Genomic DNA, 23,483 nt, shown 5'->3' with positions numbered 1-23,483 from the left:
TAAGAATTGGAGGAGGTGGCAGTTGAATGCATGGCTGAGGAGTTGGTGCAGGGAGCAGGGTTTTAGATTTTTCAATCATTGGGATCTCTTCTGGGGAAGGTGGGACCTGTACAGATTGGATGGGTTGCACCTGAACTCGAGGGGGAGCAATATTCTTGCAGGTCGGTTTGCTAGCATGGTTTGGGAGGGTTTAAACTAATTTGCAAGGGGGTTGGGACTCAGAGCGAGAGAGCAGTGAAAGAAGTGCATGGAGTAAAGCCAGATCTAACATATAGAGAGGCTTTGAGGAAAGAGAAGCAGAATAAACGGTGTAAAGACAGTAAGGTAGAAGGGCTGAAATGTGTGTACCTCAATGCAAGAAGCATCAGGAACAAGGGTGATGAACTGAGAGCTTGGATACATACATGGAATTATGATGTAGTGGCCATTACAGAGACTTGGCTGGCACCAGGGCAGAAATGGGTTCTCAATATTCCTGGATTTCAGTGCTTTAAAAGGGATAGAGAGGGTGGAAAAAGGGGAGGAGGGGTGCCATTACTGGTCAGGGATACTATTTCAGCTACAGAAAGGGTGGGTAATATAGTAGGACCCTCTTTTGAGTCGGTATGGGTGGAAGTCAGGAACAGGAAGGGAGCAGTTACTCTATTGGGGGTATTCTATAGGCCCCCTGGTAGCAGCAGAGATACAGAGGAGCAGATTGGGAGGCAGATTTTGGAAAGGTGCAAAAATAGCAGGGTTGTTATATCATGGATGACTTTAACTTCCCTAATATTGATTGGCACCTGATTAGTTCCAAGGGTTTAGATGGGGCAGAGTTTGTTAAGTGTGTCCAGGACGGATTCCTGTCACAGTATGTGGACAGGCCGACTAGGGGGAATGCCATACTAGATCTAGGACTAGGTAATGAACCGGGTCAGGTCACAGATCTCTCGGTGGGTGAGCACCTAGGGGACAGTGACCACCGCTCCCTGGCCTTTAGCATTATCATGGAAAAGGATAGAATCAAAAAGGTAAAGGAAAACCCCAAGGCATTCTTCAATTATGTGAAGATAAAAAGGATGACAGGAGTGAAGGTAGGACCAATTAGAGATTAAGGTGGGAAGATGTGCCTGGAGGCTATGGAAGTGAGCGAGGTCCTCAATGAATACTTCTCTTCGGTATTCACCAATGAGAGGGAACTTGATGATGGTGAGGACAATATGAGTGAGGTTGATGTTCTGGAGCATGTTGATATTAAGGGAGAGGAGGTGTTGGAGTTGTTAAAATACATTAGGACGGATAAGTCCCCGGGGCCTGACGGAATATTCCCCAGGCTGCTCCACGAGGCGAAGGAAGAGATTGCTGAGCCTCTGGCTAGGATCTTTATGTCCTTGTTGTCCACAGGAATGGTACCGGAGGACTGGAGGGAGGCGAATGTTGTCCCCTTGTTCAAAAATGATAGTAGGGATAGTCCAGGTAATTATAGACCAGTGAGCCTTACATCTGTGGTGGGAGAGCTGTTGGAAAAGGTTCTTAGAGATAGGATCAATGGGCATTTAGAGAATCATAGTCTGATCAGGGACAGTCAGCATGGCTTTGTGAAGGGCAGATCGTGTCTAACAAGCCTGATAGAGTTCTTTGAGGAGGTGACCAGGCATATAGATGAGGGTAGTGCAGTGGATGTGATCTATATGGATTTTAGTAAGGCATTTGACAAGGTTCCACACGGTAGGCTTATTCAGAAAGTCAGAAGGCATGGGATCCAGGGAAGTTTGGCCAGGTGGATTCAGAATTGGCTCGCCTGCAGAAGTCGTCGCCGTCTTCGTTGTTGTCGTCAGACTTTATTGATCCCGGGGGAAATTGGTTTTTGTTACAGTTGCATCATAAATAGTAAATAGTAATAGAACCATAAATAGTTAAATAGTAATACGTAAATTATGCCAGTAAATTATGAAATAAGTCCAGGACCAGCCTTTTGGCTCAGGGTGTCTGACCCTCCAAGGGAGGAGTTGTAAAGTTTGATGGCCACAGGCAGGAATGACTTCCTATAACACTCTGTGCTGCATCTCGGAGGAATGAGTCTCTGGCTGAATGTACTCCTGTGCCCACCCAGTACATTATGTAGTGGATGGGAGACATTGACCAAGATGGCATGCATCTTAGACAGCATCCTCTTTTCAGACACCACCGTCAGAGAGTCCAGTTCCATCCCCACAACATCACTGGCCTTACGAATGAGTTTGTTGATTCTGTTGGTGTCTGCTACCCTCAGCCTGCTGCCCCAGCACACAACAGCAAACATGATAGCACTGGCCATCACAGACTCGTAGAACATCCTCAGCATCGTCCGGCAGATGTTAAAGGACCTCAGTCTCCTCAGGAAATAGAAACGGCTCTGACCCTTCTTGTAGACAGCCTCAGTGTTTTTTGACCAGTCCAGTTTATTGTCAATTCGTATCCCCAGGTATTTGTAATCCTCCACCATGTCCACACTGACCCCCTGGATGGAAACAGGGGTCACCAGTACCTTAGCTCTCCTCAGGTCTACCACCAGCTCCTTAGTCTTTTTCACATTAAGCTGCAGATAATTCTGCTCACACCATGTGACAAAGTTTCCTACTGTAGCCCTGTACTCAGCCTCATCTCCCTTGCTGATGCATCCAACTATGGCAGAGTCATCAGAAAACTTCTGAAGATGACAAGACTCTGTGCAGTAGTTGAAGTCCGAGGTGTAAATGGTGAAGGGAAAGGGAGACAAGGCAGTCCTCTGTGGAGCCCCAGTGCTGCTGATCACTCTGTCGGACACACAGTGTTGCAAGCACACGTACTGTGGTCTGCCAGTCAAGAATCCATGATACCAGGGAAGCATCCACCTGCATCGCTGTCAGCTTCTCCCCCAGCAGAGCAGGGCGGATGGTGTTGAACACACTGGAGAAGTCAAAAAACATGACCCTCACAGTGCTCGCTGAGAGGGTCGTGGTGGAGGGAGTACATTCAGATTGGAGGATTGTGACTAGTGGTGTCCCACAAGGATCTGTTCTAGGACTTCTACTTATCGTGATTTTTATTAATGACCTGGATATGGGGGTAGAAGGGTGGGTTGGCAAGTTTGCAGATGACACAATGGTTGTTGGTGTTGCAGATAGTGTAGAGGATTGTCAAAGATTGCAGACAGACATTGATAGGATGCAGAAGTGGTCTGAGAAGTGGCAGATGGAGTTCAACCCGGAGAAGTGTGAGGTGGTACACTTTGGAAGGACAAACTCCAAGGCAGAGTACAAAGTAAATGGCAGGATACTTGGTAGTGTGGAGGAGCAGAGGGATCTGGGGGTACATGTCCACAGATCCCTGAAAGTTGCCTCACAGGTGGATAGGATAGTTAAGAAAGCTTATGGGGTGTTGGCTTTCATAAGTCGAGGGATAGAGTTTCAGAGTCGCGATGTAATGATGCAGTTCTATAAAACCCTGGTTAGGCCACACTTGGAGTACTGTGTCCAGTTCTGGTCGCCTCACTATAGGAAGGATGTGGAAGCACTGGAAAGGGTACAGAGGAGATTTACTAGGATGCAGCCTGGTTTAGAGAGTATGCATTATGATCAGAGATTAAGGGAGCTAGGGCTTTACTCTTTGGAGAGGAGGAGGATGAGAGGGGATATGATAGAGGTGTACAAGATAATAAGAGGAATAGATAGAGTGGATAGCCAACGCCTCTTCCCCAGGGCACCACTGCTCAATACAAGAGGACATGGCTTTAAGGTAAGGGGTGGGAAGTTCAAGGGGGATATTCGAGGAAGGTTTTTTACTCAGAGAGTGGTTGGTGCGTGGAATGCACTGCCTGAGTCAGTGGTGGAGGCAGATATACGAGTGAAATTTAAGAGACTACTAGACAGGTATATGGAGGAATTTAAGGTGGGGGCTTATATGGGAGGCAGGATTTGAGGGTCGGCACAACATTGTGGGCTGAAGGGCCTGTACTCTGCTGTACTATTCTACGTTCTATGTTCTATCCCTTCCTTCCACTTCAAACATAAGTCACTGGGAACTGGCAGCCGACATCTCTCAAGTCTCCGGGACCCGGTTCTGTCCGCAAGCACTTGAAGTGATGCCTCAGCCTTTTCGCAGTAAGTACTTGCCTAGTAAGAGGTTATCAGGAAGCAGATCAGATGGCAAGCAGTTTCCACAGATCCCCTTCAACACTCGTCTGAACATGCTGTCTCGATGTGTAACTTGGTTCAGGTGCCACCTTGGGATTTGACACCACGCACTGTTGTAATTGTGAGCAATGATTGGGACTGCTTCTGACGGTACTGGTACTGGAATTGCTTTATTCTTGTCACATATGCCGAGATACAGTAAAAAAGTTATCTTGCATGGTGTCCATACAGATCAGATCATTACACATTGCACTGAACCAGAAACTATAGCAATGCAGGATAAAGCTGCCAAAAAAATGCAGTGCAGGTAAACAATGAAGTACAAGATCATAATGTGGTAGATTGTGAGGCCGAGTCCACCTTATCGGCTGTTTAAGAGTCTTTTAAGAGTGGAATAGCAGCTGTCTTTGAACCTTTTGGGACATGCTTTCAGGCTCTTGTATCTTCTGCCCGATGGGAGATGGGGAGAAGAGCCAATGTCCTGGGTAGATGGGGTCTTTGATAGTGCTGGCTGCTTTACTGAGGCAGTGAGAAATGTAGTCAAAGTCCACAGAGGAGAGTGTCGTCCTGAGATGTGTCCACAACTCTCTGCAGTTTGGTGCGGTCGTGGGCAGAGCAGTTGCCGTACCAAGCCATTATATAGCGAGACGGTGACAATCTGGGGTTTGAGGGCTCAGTAGTTATAAGGTGGTGGAGAAGACACATGGGATGCCTGCCTTCATCAGTCATCGCATAGAGTACAAGAGCTTTGACAACTTTACAAATCAGAGGTGGTGTAGCCTGTACATTCCTGTTAGGATGTTATTGCACTGGAGAGAGTGCAGAGGAAATTGCCGGCATATTCCCTGAGTTGGAGCATTAGAGCTATAAGGAGAGATTGGGAAGGCTGGGTTTGTTTTCCCTGGAGTGGAAGAGGCTGAGGGATGACCTGATAGAGCTGGAGCTAATATAAATCTTTTTGCCTTGGTGGGGGTGTCGAAAACAAGAGAGTGCAGGTTTAAAATTCAAGATTTAAAATTGTTTAATGTCATTTCTAGTACACAAGTGTAAAGAACAAAATAATTGTTACTCCAGATCCGATGTAGCACAATAAAACACAATAGGATAAAGCACACAATAATAACGAAATACAATAAATATAAATAGTTTATATCCATAGATTGATTGTATGTCCATAAAGTCACACTAGGCACAGGAGTGTCTGTACAGAAGGTGACTTGATAGGAAATGATAAAGAAATGGTGGTTGGGAGTGTGGAGGGGTGGGTTAGTGGGTGGACATGTTGATCAGCCTTACTGCTTGGGGAAAGTAACTGTGTTTGAGTCTGGTGCTCCTGGCGATGAGACTACACAGCCTCCTTGATGGGAGTGGGACAAACGGTCCATGAGCAGGGTGGGTGGGATCCTTCACGATATCACTGGCCCTTTCCTGGCACCTTTCTGTATATACTGTGTGTCCTTGATGGTGGGTAGGCTGGTACCGGTGATGTGTTGGGCAGCTTTGACTACCCGTTGTAGAGACTTCCTGTCTGACGCAGAGCAGTGTCTGTACCGAGCAGTGACACAGTGTGTTCGGATTATCTCTACTGCGTACCTGTAGAGTGACATGAGGATACAGCCGATGTACATAATCCTGCTCTCTTCAGACTCCTCAGAAAGTCGAGGTGTTGGAGAGCTTTCCTCATTGTGCAGTATGTGTTCTGGGACCATGAGATGTGCGCTCCCAGGAGTGTGAAACTGCTGACAGTTTCCAGTGCTGTGCTGCTGATGTAAAGAGGGGTGTGAGTGGTGTGAGTTCTCGTGGAGATGATCACCATCTCCTTTGTCTTAGTGACGTCGATTTACATGGTTATTTACATGGCACTGGGTCTCGAGTTCTTCCGCCTGCTTTTTGCAGGCCATCTCATCGTTGTTGATGAGCCCCACCACTGTTGTGTTATTGGCATGACAGATGCTATGGCATCACCATTAAGATGAGAGATTTAGAGGGGATATGAGGGAGGAATTTTTTCTCCGGGAGGGGCAGAGGGGGGTGACGGGAATCTATCTGAGAGGGTGCTGAAGGCAGAGACTCTCACAACATTTAAGAAGCATCTCAACAAGTCAACAAGATTTGTCATGACACAGGCTATGGATGTAATGTGGGTAAATGGGATTAATGTATGTGATACAACATGGTGGATTAAAGGGCCTGTTTCTGTACTGTGACTCAGTACTCCCTGTTTGAGGATTGAACCTTCAGTGTGACAGTGGCTTTGGATTCCCATTCTGACGACAGCTCTCCAGGCCTTTTTTGACTTTAAGCCAGGAAGTACCCTGGCTCCCCCTACATGGAAAAAAATCTTCTCGTCTGAATGGCCATCCTCCTCGCTCTGAGTCTGCAGTTCCTGGTACCAGCCAAGTGAAACAGCATCTTTGTGTCTGTCCTGTTTGAATTGAATTGACCCTATCCAGTGGAGCTGAGGAGAACCCGTTACATGCCTTATTATCAAAGCAAGGAAGAAGGCTTTATTTATTTGCTTTCTAGATTCTAGATTCAAGGATGTTGCCTGGATTGGAGGGCATGCCTTGTGAGAATAGATTGAGTGAATTCAGCCCTTTCTCCTTGGAGCGACGGAGGATGAGAGGTGGCTGATAGAGGTGTACAAGATAATCAGAAGCATTGATTGTGTGGATAGTCAGAGGCTTTTCCCCAGGGCTGAACTGGCTAGCACGAGAGGACATAGTTTTAAGGTACTTGGAAGTAGGTACAGAGGAGATGTCAGGGGTAAGTTTTTCTATGCAGAGAGTGGTGAGTGCATGGAATGGGCTGCCAGCGGTGGTGGTGGAGGCGGAAACAAAATGGTCTCTTAAGAGACTCCTGGGTAGGAACATGGAGCTTAGAAAAATAGAGGGCTATGGGTAACCCTAGGTAATTTCTAAGGTAGGGACATGTTCGGCACAGCTTTGTGGGCCAAAGGGCCTGTATTGTGCTGTAGATTTTCTTTGTTTCTATGTGTCAATGTTCCCACCGCTATCTCTCCCTCCCTCAACCATACAGGTAAAATATCATCAACACGTTATCTACTGGGGAGGCAAAAGAACTGATGCAACATTACAGTGGTTTGCAAGCTTTAAATATATTTAATACATTTTGGAAACAGATACATTTACAAAAAGTAGGAAGTTAAGGACTAAAATTTCCACTCAGTAGATTAGTAAGTTATAAAATGATTTCTTCTCAAATTTAAGCGGTGTCGTATCATGTCCAAGACGGAAGAGGCTGGAGCGTAAGTGGACAGGGGCATCAGTGCACTGTAGAGGCGTTGAATCTCCTAGAAATGGCTGAAGCGGTTTTTCTGCAGATCATTGCCAACGTGGACTGTTACCGCCTGCAAGATGAAAAGTGAAAGTTTACTTTGAACTTGGAACTTTGAAAAATTTTCTATCAAAGTACGTACAGTACTGTGCCAAATTCTTAGGGACAGACACACACACACAAACATATATATAAATAGCGTGCCAAAGACTTTTGCATAGTGCTGTAGTGATTTTATGGATTACACTGTATTGCTGCAAAAAAAATACAAATTTCATTACGTACGTGAGTGGTGATCAACCTGATTCTGATGTGGGTCTCTATTGTGGACTGGGAGAGGGGGGGATCATGGTTGGGAATAGGGGAAGGGAGAGGCAGTGAGTGGGAAGCACCAGAGAGACATCTGTAATGACCAATAAACCAATTGTTTGGAATCAAATGGCCTTGCCTGGTGTCTCAGGGCTGGGTGTGTCTGCAACCATGCCATCCAAGTGCATTGGCACTCCTCCTCTGCCACCTGTCCCACACCCCTCCCGCGGTGCTCCACCCTCGCCATTCCCAACATTCTTTGCTCCTGCCAGATTTACAAGCTCGCTCTCTGCTCCATGTTGACAAATACAGCGCTGTGTGCAAAAGTCTCAGGCACCCTAGCTGGATAGATATGTAACACTTGGCTCGATCAACTCACGTCCGTCCAGGGGAACTGCCGTAGGCCCTACCAAACTGTGTACTCACGTTTGCGTAGACGCCACGTAATGCACCCCGATACAAGCCCACACTGTAAAATATCAGACAATACACAATGTACAGTTAAGTTACACTTTATAACTCTTTTTGTGGTGTGGTTAGTGGACACAAAAAAAAACAAAGGTGCCACTCAGTAAATTTGTCAGTTTTGTGCACCAGATTAAGTCGTCGGAGCTCACACCTCCCCGATCCGTCCACAAACGACCTCCGAACCTCCAACAACCTCCGAACCGTCGAACTCCGGTATCCGCCGTCCCGGAATCGCCGACCGCTCCTGCACTCGTCCGTCCTCTTCACTCGCCTTGAGCAGGTATACAAATTGGGTGTGACATATATATGTGAATAGGGCTTCTTATAATGTCAGGCACTGAACCAAGATGAAAGAAATACATGAATTCCCAAGCTCCACAGAAATATAGTGATAGTTACGACATTAACAAGATTATAGCCTATCACTACACTTCAGTGTATAACTGGTACAATAAAACATATAATACTTAATTTAATAATATGACAAAGTATTGCATGGTTGTACTCACTAATTATCATAAAATATAATTATCAAGCAAGTAAGGTAATGTTGTTTGCTTAGAAGCCATAGGGTTGTTAGTGAGAAAAATTTACTTTTGTATTGGCGACCACCACAGATGTAGCCTTACTTCTACGGCTGATTCAGAGCAGACAGCAGGGCCCGCAGTGCTGAGCAGTGTTCCTAAGCAGGTATAAAAATAACAGAAACAAAGCAAATAAGTTTTTTACACTTTCAGCCACCTAAATTGGAACCAAGTAATCAAGTATGAAACAAGAACGTCTGATGAACGATTGGTAAAGCCACGAATATTGGTGAATATTAGTATCAAAAGTGGTAGGTTGGCAACTCTGCCTCGTACCGTTTCTCTCACAGAAATGGTTAGGCAGGAAGTGTACCTGTGTGTGTGGATATTCACAATATCCTCACACATCGTGTATTACATGGTTAGACCAATACAGATCCTGTTTAGTCTTTAAGTATGTAAAAAGTGAAAGAAGCTTGAATCTTTACAGAAATTATAATTGTATCTGTACGAATAGAAAATACCGTATTTTGTAAGTGAGAAATGTTAACAGGGGAGAGCAGCCATTTGGGAGATTTGGAAATGTATTTCCTCTCATTCATTGCTCACTACTCTTTTTCCTATCAACACAAAGAGAAAATGAGCCTCTTTCCAATGAACTATAGCGGCCGCTGTTAAATTCCCCGCTTGTATATTTTGACATTTTTTACAGAGGTGCTGGAGTGGCACTCCGGTGAGATCCGGCAGCACTGCACCCCTGGCTGAGGGGTAATAACTGTTCCTGACCCTGGTGGTGTGGGTCCTGAGGCTCCTGTACCTCCTTCCTGACGGTTGTGGGGTAATAAATGACCTGAACCTGGTGGTGTGAGTCCTGAGGCTCCTGAACCTTCACCCTGATGGTTGAGTGGTAATAACTGTTCCTGAACCTGGTGGTGTGGGTCCTGAGGCTCCTGTACCTCCTTCCTGATGGTTGTGGGGTAATAACTGTTCCTGAACCTGGTGGTGTGAGTCCTGAGGCTCCTGAACCTTCACCCTAATGGCTGAGGGGTAATAACTGTTCCTGAACCTCGTGGTGTGAGTCCTGAGGTTCCTGTACCTTCACCCTGATGGTTGAGTGGTAATAACTGTTCCTGAACCTGGTGGTGTGGGACCAGAGGCTCCTGAACCTTCACCCTGATGGTTGAGTGGTAATAACTGTTCCTGAACCTGGTGGTGTGAGTCCTGAGGTTCCTGTACCTTCACCCTGATGGTTGAGTGGTAATAACTGTTCCTGAACCTGGTGGTGTGGGACCAGAGGCTCCTGAACCTTCACCCTGATGGTTGAGGGGTAATAACTGTTCCTGAACCTGGTGGTGTGAGACCAGAGGCTCCTGAACCTTCACCCTGATGGTTGAGTGGTAATAACTGTTCCTGAACCTGGTGGTGTGGGACCTGAGGCTCCTGAACCTTCACCCTGATGGTTGAGTGGTAATAACTGTTCCTGAACCTGGTGGTGTGGGACCTGAGGCTCCTGAACCTTCACCCTGATGGTTGAGTGGTAATAACTGTTCCTGAACCTGGTGGTGTGGGACCTGAGGCTCCTGAACCTTCACCCTGATGGTTGAGTGGTAATAACTGTTCCTGAACCTGGTGGTGTGGGACCAGAGGCTCCTGAACCTTCACCCTGATGGTTGAGTGGTAATAACTGTTCCTGAACCTGGTGGTGTGGGTCCTGAGGCTCCTGTACCTTCACCCTGACGGCTGAGTGGTAATAACTGTTCCTGAACCTGGTGGTGTGGGACCAGAGGCTCCTGAACCTTCACCCTGATGGTTGAGTGGTAATAACTGTTCCTGAACCTGGTGGTGTGAGTCCTGAGGCTCCTGAACCTTCACCCTAATGGCTGAGGGGTAATAACTGTTCCTGAACCTCGTGGTGTGAGACCTGAGGCTCCTGAACCTTCACCCTGATGGTTGAGTGGTAATAACTGTTCCTGAACCTGGTGGTGTGGGACCAGAGGCTCCTGAACCTTCACCCTGATGGTTGAGTGGTAATAACTGTTCCTGAACCTGGTGGCACTGAAGGCATTACGCTGACTGTGGTGCTTTACAGACACTTGGATAGGCTGACGGATGATGGAAAATGGCAGGCTGTGCGGGAGGGGAGGGTTAGGTTGATTGATTCATTGATTGAGAGACGGCACAGAATTGACCCTTCCGGCCCTTCGAGCCTCACCGCCCAGCAATCTCCCGATTTAACACCAGCCTAATCACGGGGCAATTTACAATGACCAACTAAACTACTGACCGGTACGTCTTTGGACGGTGGGAGGAAACCGGAGCACCCAGAGGAAACCCCAGAGAAAACTTCTGGCGTTCACCTTTTGTTTTTACCTGCCATGACTGTTGAGGTCCCTTTGTCTAATCCTGCGTTTTGTGGAACAGGTAGAGCCACGGAGGAGCAAAGCTGGGGGCTCGGAGGACACGCACAGCTTCCCTCCGCTCCTGTCCTCGGTCACCCTCTCGGGATAGGCAGACGCGGTGGGAAACCTCTCGGCAACTTGATTCTGCTGGTGCTCAGGCGGGTTCCTGCAGTCGGGTTCCACGGCACTGTCCCGTAACCAGCTCCTGCAGCAGATCCTGTCTGGGGTATGAACTGAATACTTTAGCTATCGAAAAACATTCAAGATTGTTTAGTGTCATTTTCAGTACACAAGTGTCAAGGAGAACGAAATAATCATAACTCTGGATGGGATGCAGGAGATAAATAAAACACACCAAGCCAAACACAAGAAAATCTGCAGATGCTGGAAATCCAAGGCAACACACACAAAGTGCCAGAAAATCTCAGCAGGTCAGACAGCATTTACGGAAAAGTGTAAACAGTCGAGGCTTTAGGCTGAGACCCTTCATCAGGACTGGAAAGGAAGGGAGGAGACGTTGAGGGTGGGGGAGGAGAGGAACAAGTATGAGGTGGTAGGTGATCGGTGAGACCGGAAGAGGGGGTGGGGTGAAGTAAAGAGCTGGGAAGTCGATTGGTGGAAGTGATGAAGGGCTGGGGAAGGGGGAATCTGATAGGAGAGGACAGAAGGCCATGGAAGAAGGGGACGATGGTGGAGCACCAGAGGGAGGTGATGGGCAGGTAAGGAGATAAGGTGAGAGAGAGAAATGAGAATGGGGAATGGTGAAGAAGAAAACTAGAAGTTCGACAAATCGATGTTTAGCTCACTACTAAAATAAACTCCTTAAGATAAAGAACACAATAATAATAATAATAAAAACACAATAAATATAAATACATAAGATAGCTTATATACATGGATTGACTGTACGTGCATAAAGTGACTCTAGGCACAGGAGTGTCTCAAAATCACAATCAGCTTTAATACCATCAGTATATCCCATGAAATTTGTCGTTGTGCGGCAGCAGAACCTTGCAATAGAAAATAAAAGCTGTAAATTACAGTAAGTATATAAAAAATTAAAGAATTAAACAAGTGGTGCAAAAAGACAAAAAGAAAATAGTGAGTTAGTGTTCACAGGTTCGATGTCCATTCAGAAATCTGATGACGGGGGAGAGGCTGTTCCTGAATCACTGAGTGTCTGTACAGAAGGTGACTCTGACAGGAAATGATCAGGTGGTGGTGGTTGGGGTGTGGGTTAGTGTTGGGGTTAGTCACTGTTTCTGAGTCTGGTGGTCCAGGCGTGGATGCTATGCGGCCTCCTCCCCGATGGGAGAGGGACAAACAGTCCGTGAGCAGGGTGGGTGGGATCCTCCCTGACGTTACTGGCCCTTGATGGTGGGTAAGCTCCTGGACCGGCTTCACTCACCCCCGGGTGGCTCGTGGGTGTGGACCCACTTCTGGGGATCCTGCGTTCTGATGTTTGATGTTCTGAGCGTTACTCGTTTGTGGTTTCTGTTGTTTACGTGACTTTGCATGTCTGATGGTCTTGTTTCGTGGGCTGCTTTCTTTAAGTGGGCTCTCTGACATTTCTTTGTTTTGTGGCTGCCTGCAAGAAGATGAGCCTCGAGGCTGTGCACCGTAAGCATACTTTGATAATTACTGTACTTTGTACTTGGAATACATCCTTGATGGCTGGTAGTCCGGTGCTGGTGACGCGTTGGACACTTAATTGTTTCCTGAAACACTTAATTCAACAACTAATACTTCAGTTTTGCTCAGCCCACAAGGCTGTAATAAAATCTAGCACACATTCAGCAATCCCCCGATTTAATCCCAGCCCAATCACAGGACAGTTTTACAACCACCAATCAACCTACCAACCGGTAGGTCTTTGGGCTGTGGGAGGAAACCAGAGCACCCGGAGGAAACCCTCGCGGTCATGGGGAGAACATACAAATTCTTTACGGGCAACGGCTGAAATTGAACTGGGGTCGCCGGTACTGTAAAGTATTGCGCTAACCACTACGCTACGGTGTTGCCCCACGGAATCCTCATGCAAATCCAGCAGAGTTTGAGCAGTTTTGTAAAGAAGGAAGGGGAAGGGGAAAAATTGCAGTGTCCAGATGTGCAAAGCTGATGGAGACCTGTCCACACAGACTCAAGGCTATAATTGCTGCCAAAGGTGCATCTATTAAATAGTGACTTGAAGGGGAAAAATACTTATGTAGTCAATTGTTTTGTGTTTAATAATTGTAATTAATTTAGAGCACTTCGTAGAGATCTGGTTTCACTTGGTCACAAAAGAGGTTTTCTCTGTTGATCAGTGTCAAAACAGCCAAATTAAATCCACTATGATTCAGTGTTGTAAAACAACAAAACATGAAAACCTCCAAGGGGGACGAATGCTTTTTTAGAGGCACTGTACACACAATCGCTGACAAGCAACCAATGTGCAACAGAAGACAAACTGTGCAAATACAAAGACTAAACAAGTAATACTGAGAACACAAACTGTGGAGTCCCTGCAAGTGAGGAAACCCAGATTTCGAGTTTAGAAGGCTAAAAGGTTGTATTTCACTTACTGTAACCCCAGCAGTCGCAACAGGAATCACGCTGATCCCGAGGTGCATTTGAAATCTCCTCAGTGACATTAGCATGCCCTGCAGCATCAGTCTGTCCGGAACAATTCACATTGCTTGCCAGGCCCACTTGGCAGCGGTTGCGTTTCAGGACCTTAGACAACTTCTTGACGGCCTTCGAGGCGGCATGCGGGTTGCCCGTTGCACTCAGCGTCTCTCTTGCGGCCTTTTGCCCCTCTTGGGGGAACGCCTGGACCTCGAGGCCACCTTGGCTCCTGGGCTGACTCTGGACCTCAGGGAGGAATTGCCTCGAGCTCCCATTCTGCTCTGTGCTTTCGACCGGCAGCGTGTTGCACGCGTCCGCTGGTTCGGTTTCCTCCCCAACAACTGTGCTCTTCTGGTCAAGCTCCTCGAAGATCTCCGACTGGGTATTCTGAAGAAAACAGAAATATAGATGAAAGGTTTAGAACACATAATTTTGCAGGCCATTCAGCCCACAATGTTGTGCTGACCTCATAACCTATTCGTAGATAGACCATAAATCTTAGCAACAGAATGAGGCCACTTGGCCCTCCGAGTCTGCTCCACCATTCCTTCATGGCTGATTTATTGTCCATCTCAACCTCAGCCTTCTGCCTTCTCTCCGTAACCTCTGACACCCTTACTAATCAAGAGCCTCTTAACCTTTATTTTAAGTACACCTCCACAGCCGTCTGTAGCGATGAATTCCACAGATTCACCACCCTCTGGCTAAAGAAATTCCTCCTCATCTCCGTTCTAAAGGGACATCCTTCTATTCCATCATGGCTGATTTATAACCTCAACCACATTCTCCTGCCTTCTCGCCATAACCTTTGATGCCCTGACTAATCAAGAGCCTTGATAGGTTTTAAATATCCCCAATGACTTGGCCTCCACAGCCGCCTGTGGCGATGAATTCCAGATTCACCACCCTCTGGCTGAAGAAATTCTTCCCCATCTCTATTCTAAAGTGACAAACCTCATTTCTGAGGCTGCACTGTCTGCTACTCCACTCTCCCACTTTCAGAAACATCCTCTCCACGTCCGCTCTGTCTAGACATTTCAGTCTAACCTGACTGAGATATTTTAAAGAAAAGGCACGGTGTTGGATCAGTCTAATGTTCTAGGAAAATAATTGCAAGGGACCCATTAGTATCTGTTCAAAACTCGAACAGTTTCTTTCAGGATGGGCAAATCAGTAACTGCATTTGCCAGCTGGAAACATGAGGGGAAACATTTTCACTCAGAGGGTGGGGAGAGCTTGGAACAAGCTGCCAGCATAAGTGGTGCGTGCGAGCTCGGTTTCCACGTTTAAGAGAAGTTTGGATAGGTACACGGATGGTAGGGGATATGGATGGCAATGGTCCCGGTGCAGGTCGATGGGAATAGACGGTTTAAAATGGCTTGGCATGGACTAGATGGGCTGAAGGGCCTGCTTCTCTGCCGTATTTTTCTATGACTCTCCGACGCCGCAGGAATCTTCTACCTTGTGGGAATGGAGCTTTCCCAACTGCTTTCACTCCCACCACCCCGCCACCTGGGCATGGGTTTAAAAACCCAGAGCTACAGAAACCCCAACAGAAGCTCCATCCCTGGCAGAGGAAGGATATGCCAAGAAGATGGGCCACACCTGGGAACAGGTTGAAAGACTCCCAGGATGGAGGACTCTGGCGAGCTGCTGTCAAAGGCCTGTGCCCCAGATGGCATTGGTGGTTCTGTAAGTTGGTGTTCGCTCCCCACACTGCATTCTCCATCCAGCCAAGCCACTACAATCAGGGGGCCGGTTCAGACCGAGCAGTGATGGGACCACTGAACAGACTCTCTATACACTGACCGGCCTGATCTCAAATAATAACAAGGCAGCCCACAGAGAAGTGGTCATCACCCTGACACAGTGGTGTCAAGAAAACAACCTCTCCCTCAATGTCGCAAAAACAAAGGAGCTGGTTGTGGACTACAGGAGGAATGGAGACATCAATGGATCTGGGGTTGAGAGGGTGAACAGCTTCGAGTTCCTCGGTATACACGTCACCGAGGATCTCACGTGGTCTGTACGTATCAGCTGTGTGGTGAAAAAAGCACAGCAGCGCCTCTTTCACCTCAGACGGTTGAAGAAATTCGGCATGAGTCCCCAGATCCTAAGAACTTTCTACAGGGGCACAACTGAGAGCATCCTGACTGGCTGCATCAGTGCCTGGTATGGGAACTGTACCTCCCTCAATCGCAAGACTCTGCAGAGAGTGGTGTGGACAGCCCAGCACATCTGTAGTTGTGAACTTCCCATGATTCAGGACATTTTCAAGGACAGGTGTGTACAAAGGGGCTGCTGGATCACTGGGGACCCAAGTCACCCCAACCACAAACTGTTCCAGTTGCTACCATCCGGGAAATGGTACCGCAGCATTAAAGCCAGGACCAACAGGCTCCAGGACAACTTCTTCCACCAGGCCATCAGACTGATTAATTCACGCTGACACAACTGTATTTCTGAGCTATATTGACTGTACTGTTGTATAACTTACTGGACATACTATTTATTACAAATTACTACAATTTACACATTGCACATTCAAACTGAGATGTAACATAAAGATTTTTTTCCTCGTGTATGTGAAGGATGTAAGAAATAATATTCAATTCAATCAAATTCAATTCAGCCTCTCACTGGGTCAGTGAGACAGGCTGGCAGCTGCTCTTGCCACACCTGTTTGCTCCCCTGTCGTAGTTTTTCCCGTGACCCTGTCCCGTGCACTATTTCTGTTCATTTCCATCTTATAGACCGTTCTCAGGAACTGAACCCTGTCTTAACCCTGAGAGAGCCTGTAAATGCATGGAATCCTATAAGGGTCATCGAATGCATCCAGTCATTGGGTGGTGAATCTGTGAAATTTGTTACCACAAGACGGCTGCGGAGGACAGGTCATTGGGTATATTTAAACCGAAGGTTGGCAGGTTCTTGATTAGTCAGGGCGTCAAATGATATGGGGAGAAGGCAGGAGAACAGGGTTGAGAGAGATAGTAAATCAGCCACGATGGAATGGCAGAGCAGACTCAATGGGCCAAATGGCCTAATTCTGCTCCTGTGTCTTATGGTCTTACAGAGGCCAAAAAATTCATGGTCTGCTCCAGTTTCTAGTATTTTCTAAAATTTTGTCATTTTAAAATTAATTTTATAAGCTCAGTGGTAGAGTATTTGACTACAGATTAGCAGCCAAAGAGTCATTTAGTTCATAAATAGGCCTTTCAGCACATCCAGGCCGTGCCAATTTATTAAGCTGCCGAGTCCTGTCGTCCAGAACCTGGACTGTAGCCATCCCTACCCTCCCATCTATGGACCCATCCAAACTTCTCTTCAATATTGCAATCTAACCACAATTTACCACTTCCGCTGGCAGCTCATTCCACACTCTGAGTGAAGAAAATTCCCCTCAGGTTCCCCTTGAACACTCACCTTTCACCCTTAACCTATGACCTCTAGTTCAGTGCCACCCAACCTCAGTGGGAAAAGCCTGCCTGCCTTTACACTATGGATACTTCTCATCATTTTGTATACCTCAATCAAGTCTCCCCTCCACCTCCTACGCCCCGGGGAATGAAGTCCCAAACAATTCAGTCTTTTCCTATAACTCAGGTCCTGAAGTCCCTGTAATCGTGGTTGGCATTAGGGCAAAGGGACCGATAGCTCTGTGACTATGACTTGGGCTTCCTGTTGACACAGGCCTTGGTCAATTCAAATTCTCAACTTGCCTATGTGTGATTTAGAACAGAGATCATCGAACACCACAGCACAGTGCATTCCTTTTCACCCACCATGTTGTACCAACTTTTAACCTACTTTAAGATCAATCTAACCCTTCTCTCCTACTTAACCCTCTATTTTTCCATCATCATGTGCCCATCTAAGCATTTCCTGAATGCCCCTAATGTATCTGCCTTTAGCACCACCCATGACAGGGTGTTCCATGCACCCACTACTCTCTGCCTCTATCATCCCCTCTATATTTCCCTCCTATCGCCTTGAAATTATGCTTCCTGGCATTTGCCATTTCTGCCTGGGAAGAAAACTCTGGCTGTCCAATTGATCTGTCTTATACACTTCCATCAAGTCACCCCTCATCCTTCTTTGCTCCAAAGAGAAAAGCCTCAGCTGGCTAAACCTATCTTCACGAGACATGTCCTCCAGTTCAGGCAGCATCCTGGTAAATCTCCTCTGCACCTTACCTAAAGCTTCCACATCCTTCCTGTAATGAGGTGACTGGAACTGAACACAATACTCCCAAGCGTAGTCTAACTAGGGTTTTGTTAGAGCTGCAACATTACCAGTAGAGGTGGAGATTGTGACTCCTGCCCATCTTCATCTCCCGCCTCCTGCTGCGCCAGGTCTTTGGCCTCTTGCAGAGCTTGGGGCTCCAGTGGGACCAGATCTTGAACCTGCTGCTGATCCCCGTCTTCGGCCTCTTGTTTATCCAGGACTTGGGCCTGCTGTTGGAACTTCTGCACATTGGCCTCCGGTTGGTTCACTGCCTCACTCACAGCATTTCCCTCTTGTGCTTCAGCAGGGATCTCCGATGGAACCTCTGTCTGCTCCTGCTTCTGGCCTGGTTCTTTCTGCTCTGCTTGGGATTGGTTCTGGAGCAGCGAGCAGTGTTCTGTGCCATCGGCCTTCTGTTCAGAAACCAGCTCTGGCTCAACATCTGCTCTGCCTGGAGACAATTCACAGCTGTGGCCCACATTCTTCTCCTCCCAGCCGCCTGCTCGCTGGCTTGGGCTGGAGACAATTCCTAGCACTTGGCTGGTCTGAAGGATACAAAAGAAAAAAAACTTTGAAAACAGCTGGCATTTTAAAACACTCAGTAAAAAACAATCTTGGCAGTCAGTGTCAGATGAACGTCCTGAACTTGTGACGCTCAGAATACCATTCAGTTTCACCTCAAAGACTCAGAGAGGCGTGCAGGAGAATCCTTGACAATGGCACCAGTGACAAGAACACGATGTAGTCAAAGATTTATTTCCATGATATTATAGAATAACATGACACTAATAATGCCATTCCTGATACCGGAACAGGTCAGTGAGCAGCTGGCCCAGGGAGAGGGGACCATTTAATGTGGTGAGATGTGAGAAGCCCCAGTGCTACTGCCCTTTGAGACAGGTGATAAAGGCAGATTTATTAGAGGCAATCAAATACTGGAGGGTGGGTCAAGAGAAACAGCTTTCAGTGGCAGGAGGGTCAATAACTGGAGGAAAGAGATTGAGGATAATTCTCAAGTTGCCATAAATCTCTTCACTTTGGCTACTGAGATTCCAGTTCCTGGATTTCCGCTCAGGCCTCTTGTTCAGTCTGGAATCAGCCTAGGCCTGGGTCAGAGGGGCAATGAAGTAATTTCTTTTTAACATGGACAGTTGTGATTTGGAATTCACTGTAGCCTGGCCTACTGAGTTCCTCCAGCATTTTGTGTGAGTTATTTTAGATATTTCCCTGAAGGGTAAACGCCACAGGGGAGCTGGACTATAATGTGTGGTTAAAGGTGTAGCTGGGTGGTGGGGTGGAGATACATCTCTACCAGAGGAGGTGTAAGGTGATCCTTCCCTCCACTCGTCTGCAGGTCACCCTTGGGCAAGGAATAGCATCTGCTTAGCCCTCCTGATCAGGGTCACATGAAGCCACGGAAGCAGGTGGTGGTTGGTTGTACGAACAGCTGCTGCATATCACAAGTCCTGGTTATACGACCACTGATGCCAGGCAGACAGTCTCTGAAGAGTATTGATAATGGCTAGGGTCACCCGTCTTGTAAAGACACTGGCCCAGAAGAGGTTTGCCATTGCCCACAGTGCCAAAGACCATGATTGCCCACATCATACGGCATGACACATAATGATGATGGTGAAAGGAGTAAGAAAGAAAAATATCCTTTAAACAGAGAGAGAGAGAGAGAGACATCACAGAATGTTACTGTACAGGGAGAGCTGGGGGGGTCACAGAAAGTTGGCTGCGAGTAATGTAGATAATGGCAAAGGCAAATGGAATTCTACACACAAAATACTGGAGGAACTCAGCAAGTCAGTCAGCATCTACGGAAATGAATAAACAGCTGACGTTTCTGGGCCAAGACCCTACATCAGGACTGGAAAGGGAAGGGGGAAGAAGCCAGAATAAAAAAGGTGGGGAGAAGGGAAGGAGGACTCGCTGGAAGATTATGTGTGGAGCTAGGTGGGTGGGGGAGCGGGATGAAGTAAGAAGCTGGAAGGTGATAGGTGGAAAAGGTAAAAGGGCTGGGGAAGGAGGAATCTGATAGGAGAGGACAGTGGACCACAGGAGAAAGGGAAGGAGGAGGGGTACCAGGGCAGGTGATAGGGAGATGTGGAAAAGAGGCCAGAATGGGGAATTGGAAGCAGGAGGGAAAAAATTACCGGTAGTTGGAAAAATAGAAGTTCATGCCATCAATGAAAAGCTCTACACAATCGAAGCTTGTTTCCCACAACCAGATTTCTTTGTCCTCAAAGAATTATAACTTACAAGGTTTTGGGGCAGATTTCACTACTACAGCAGACAGGTAAGAAAGGTCCCAGTGGTACAGGGGAGACAGTAGGCTTGGGACTCTTCAGTGTTATAGCCAGACACCAGGAAGCCAAATTATCATGCCACCAGTACACCAGGTAATGATATCTCCAGCAAGAGGGCATCTAACTGCTTACCCCTGATATTCAATGACCCAACAGTTGTTTAAGACCCAACTATCAATGTCCTGGAGGGGCCAGCATTGTCCAGAGTCTCAGCAGGACAGCCCACATAAATACTGTGGTACCAGAGCAGATTGGATGTTGTGAACTCAATGAAGACCTTCCCATCTTCACCCTCTTCCCTTCCTAATTCCCCTTCCCCCATGGTCCACTCTCCTCTCCCATCAGATTCCCCCTCCTTCAGCCCTTTAACTCTTCCACCTCTACCAGGGGTTCCCAACCTTTTACTTGCCATGGACCAGGACAATTAAGCAAGGGGTCTCAGAGTGAATGTGGAGAGGATGTTTCTTATGGTAGGGAGTCTAAGACCAGAGGACAGCCTCATAATAGCGAGGTGTCCTTTTAGAGATGAATAGGAAGATGAGAAGAAAGTTCTTTAGCCAGAGAGTGGTGAATCTGCGGCATTTATTGCCACAGTCAGCTGTGAAGGCCGAGTATTTTTGTATATTTAAGGCAGAGGTCGGTCAGGGCATGAAGGGATAAAGGGAGAAGGCAGGAGATTGGGGCTGAGAGGGAAAATGGATCAGCCATGATGAAATGCAGAGCAGACTAATGGCCTAATTCCGCTCCCATATCTTGTGGTTTTATGATATTGGGAACCTCTGACCTAAACCCTTCCAGCTTCTAACTTTATCCATCTTCCCCCTTACCTGGTCTCACCTATCACCTGCCAGCTTGTACTCCTTCCCTCCACGCTCCCACCACCTCCCAGTCTTATCCTCGGTTTGAAACATCGACTCTTTATTCCTCACCAGAGTTGCTGCCTGACCTGCTGAGTTCCTCCAGCACTTGGTGTGTGTGTTGTGGGTTGGAAGCAAAATATGCTTGACCCTGATGGACTGCCAAAGGCTGAGAGAGACACAATCTCCACCTACTGGCTGTTTATTAATACGTAAACCAGTACAGGAAAAGAAGAATTGTAGTCAGCATAGAGCAGACATGATCACATTGCACGGCAGGGCAGGCTTCTGACAACCAAGTCCAGCTCCTGGCCTTCACGTCTGGCTGAGCTACTAAGACTGGCGGAACCATTTCTACTGACAGGAGAAGACACCTAGGTGGGTTACTGACGCCTTAAAACCAGTCGCTTTGGACTGATGCCAAACTGTCGATCTCTGCCATTCCTTTGCATTCATCAGCTGCATGGAGAGAGCTAGCCTGCTGTGTGGGCAACAACTTGCTCTCCGTGTTGTACTTCCCTGGCTTGCACATCATGTAGACAGCTAGGACACAACATCCATGGTCCATTCCGACCAATGCAGAACCTCCAGGTCTAGCTCATTAACAGACTCCTTCAGCGGACTGGAGGACAGTCTCCATATGAAAGACCGGAAGAACTTAAGACACTGGAGCAGAGTTAGGCCTTTCAGCCTATCGAGTCTGCTCCGCTGTTTCATCATGGCTGATCTATTTCCCTCTCAAACCCATTTTCCCTTTAACCTTTGATGCCCTATCTAATTATTTGGTGATGCATTGCCTGAGCTGCCTATTCAAACATCCAATATCAGTCCATCCTTTCTGAGATAAGGGGCCCAAAAATGCACACAAGACTCCAGGTGAGGCCTCACTACTGCCTTATAACGGCTCAGCATTACATCCTTACATGCAGAAAGACTGGAATCCTTTCTCTCTCTCACTCATGCTGACACCAAGCTGTCTGGCCAGGGGCAAACATCTGCCAACAGGTTTGGTTGCTAACTTGAAAGCCAGCTCGCGTTCCCAACCTCCGAACCAAAGCCCCACTTGGGCTGAAGGCTAAAGCAGTGAAAAGACCCATTGGCGTGACCCTCAGACGTTCCTTCAAAGATATCCCTGCAGCTGAGGGCAGGAGTCCTTTCATAGAACATACAACAGTATAGTACAGGAACAGGCCCTTCGGCCCTCAATGTTGTGCCAGACCAATTAAATTAGTAATCAAATAGCTAACTAAGCTCATCTCTCCTGCCTACACAATGTCCATATCCTCCCATCTTCCTCACATTCATGTGCCTATCTAAACGTCTCTTAAAAATCTCTAATGTATCTATCTCTACCACCACCGCAGGCACTCGCCACTCTCTGTGTAAAAGATCCGCTCTCACATCTCTGAAATTACCCTCACTCACCTCCTCCTCTCCTTGGACTCCCCGCTCTGGTTCTCTGCCTGCTCTGGATCTTCTCATCTTGAATTGCCGACAGGACATCGACTTCATCACTCCTTCACTCCTCCACTGAATGCACTGCCCTCTACTCTCCCCGCACCAATCCCAACCTGACCATCAAACTGCCTCCAAAGCCAGTATATCCTTCCTCAAGTATGGAGACCAGAACTGCATGTAATACTCCAGGTGCAGCCTCACCAGTACCCTGTACAGTTGCAGCATAACTTCCCTGCTCTTCAATTCAGTCCCTCTGGTAATGAAGGCCAATACTGTATTCCATTTGCTTGTGATAGCCTGCTGCACCTGCAAACCAACCTTTTGTGATTCATGCACAAGTACTCCCAAATCCCTCAGCACAGCAGTATGCTGGAAATTTTTACCGTTTAAATAATAATCTGCTCTTCCATTTTTCCTTCCAAAGTGGGCGATCTCACATTTACCAACATTGTACTCCATCTGCCAGACCCTTGCTCACTCACTTAACCTATCTATACATATCTCTCTGTATCTTCTGCACAATTTACTTTTCCACTCAATTTGGTATCATCAGCAAACTTAAGCGATACACTACACCCGGTTCCCTCTTCGAGATCGTTAATATATATCGTGAACAGTTGCAGGCCCAGCACCGACCCGTATGGCACCACCGTTCACCACTGATTGCCAAAAAGAGTAACACCCATGTATCCCAACTCTGCTTTCTTTCAGTTAACCAATCCTGTATCCATGCTAATACATCACCCCAACTCTTTGCATCCTTATCTTATGGATAAGTCTTTTATGCAGCACCTTATCAAACACATTCCAGAAATCCAAGTAAATAACATCTATCTGTTCCCCTCTATCCACTGCACTTGTTATATCCTCAAAGAACTCCAGTAAGTTTGTC

At 47.1% G+C, this 23,483-nt stretch overlaps 1 protein-coding gene across 1 annotated transcript in view; it reads right to left on the bottom strand.

Moving 5' to 3' along the window:
* Nucleotides 1-7,244: 7,244 nt before the first annotated feature.
* Nucleotides 7,245-23,483, bottom strand: part of LOC134352789 (tubulin polyglutamylase ttll6-like) — a 70,460-nt gene continuing 54,221 nt past the window's right edge. The window contains exons 11-14 of the mRNA XM_063060256.1: nt 18,033-18,509; nt 13,695-14,124; nt 11,102-11,351; nt 7,245-8,889 (exon numbers count right to left, since the gene is read on the bottom strand). Coding sequence (XP_062916326.1) covers nt 8,850-8,889; nt 11,102-11,351; nt 13,695-14,124; nt 18,033-18,509 — 1,197 coding nt within the window. The 3' untranslated portion in view covers nt 7,245-8,849. The remainder of the gene's footprint in view (nt 8,890-11,101; nt 11,352-13,694; nt 14,125-18,032; nt 18,510-23,483) is intronic.

The sequence above is a fragment of the Mobula hypostoma genome, chromosome 10 (assembly GCF_963921235.1).
Source record: "Mobula hypostoma chromosome 10, sMobHyp1.1, whole genome shotgun sequence".
NCBI classification, from domain to species: Eukaryota; Metazoa; Chordata; class Chondrichthyes; order Myliobatiformes; family Myliobatidae; genus Mobula; species Mobula hypostoma.
The sequence above is the reverse complement of the archived record's forward strand: the minus strand, read 5'-3'. Positions and strand labels throughout refer to the sequence as shown.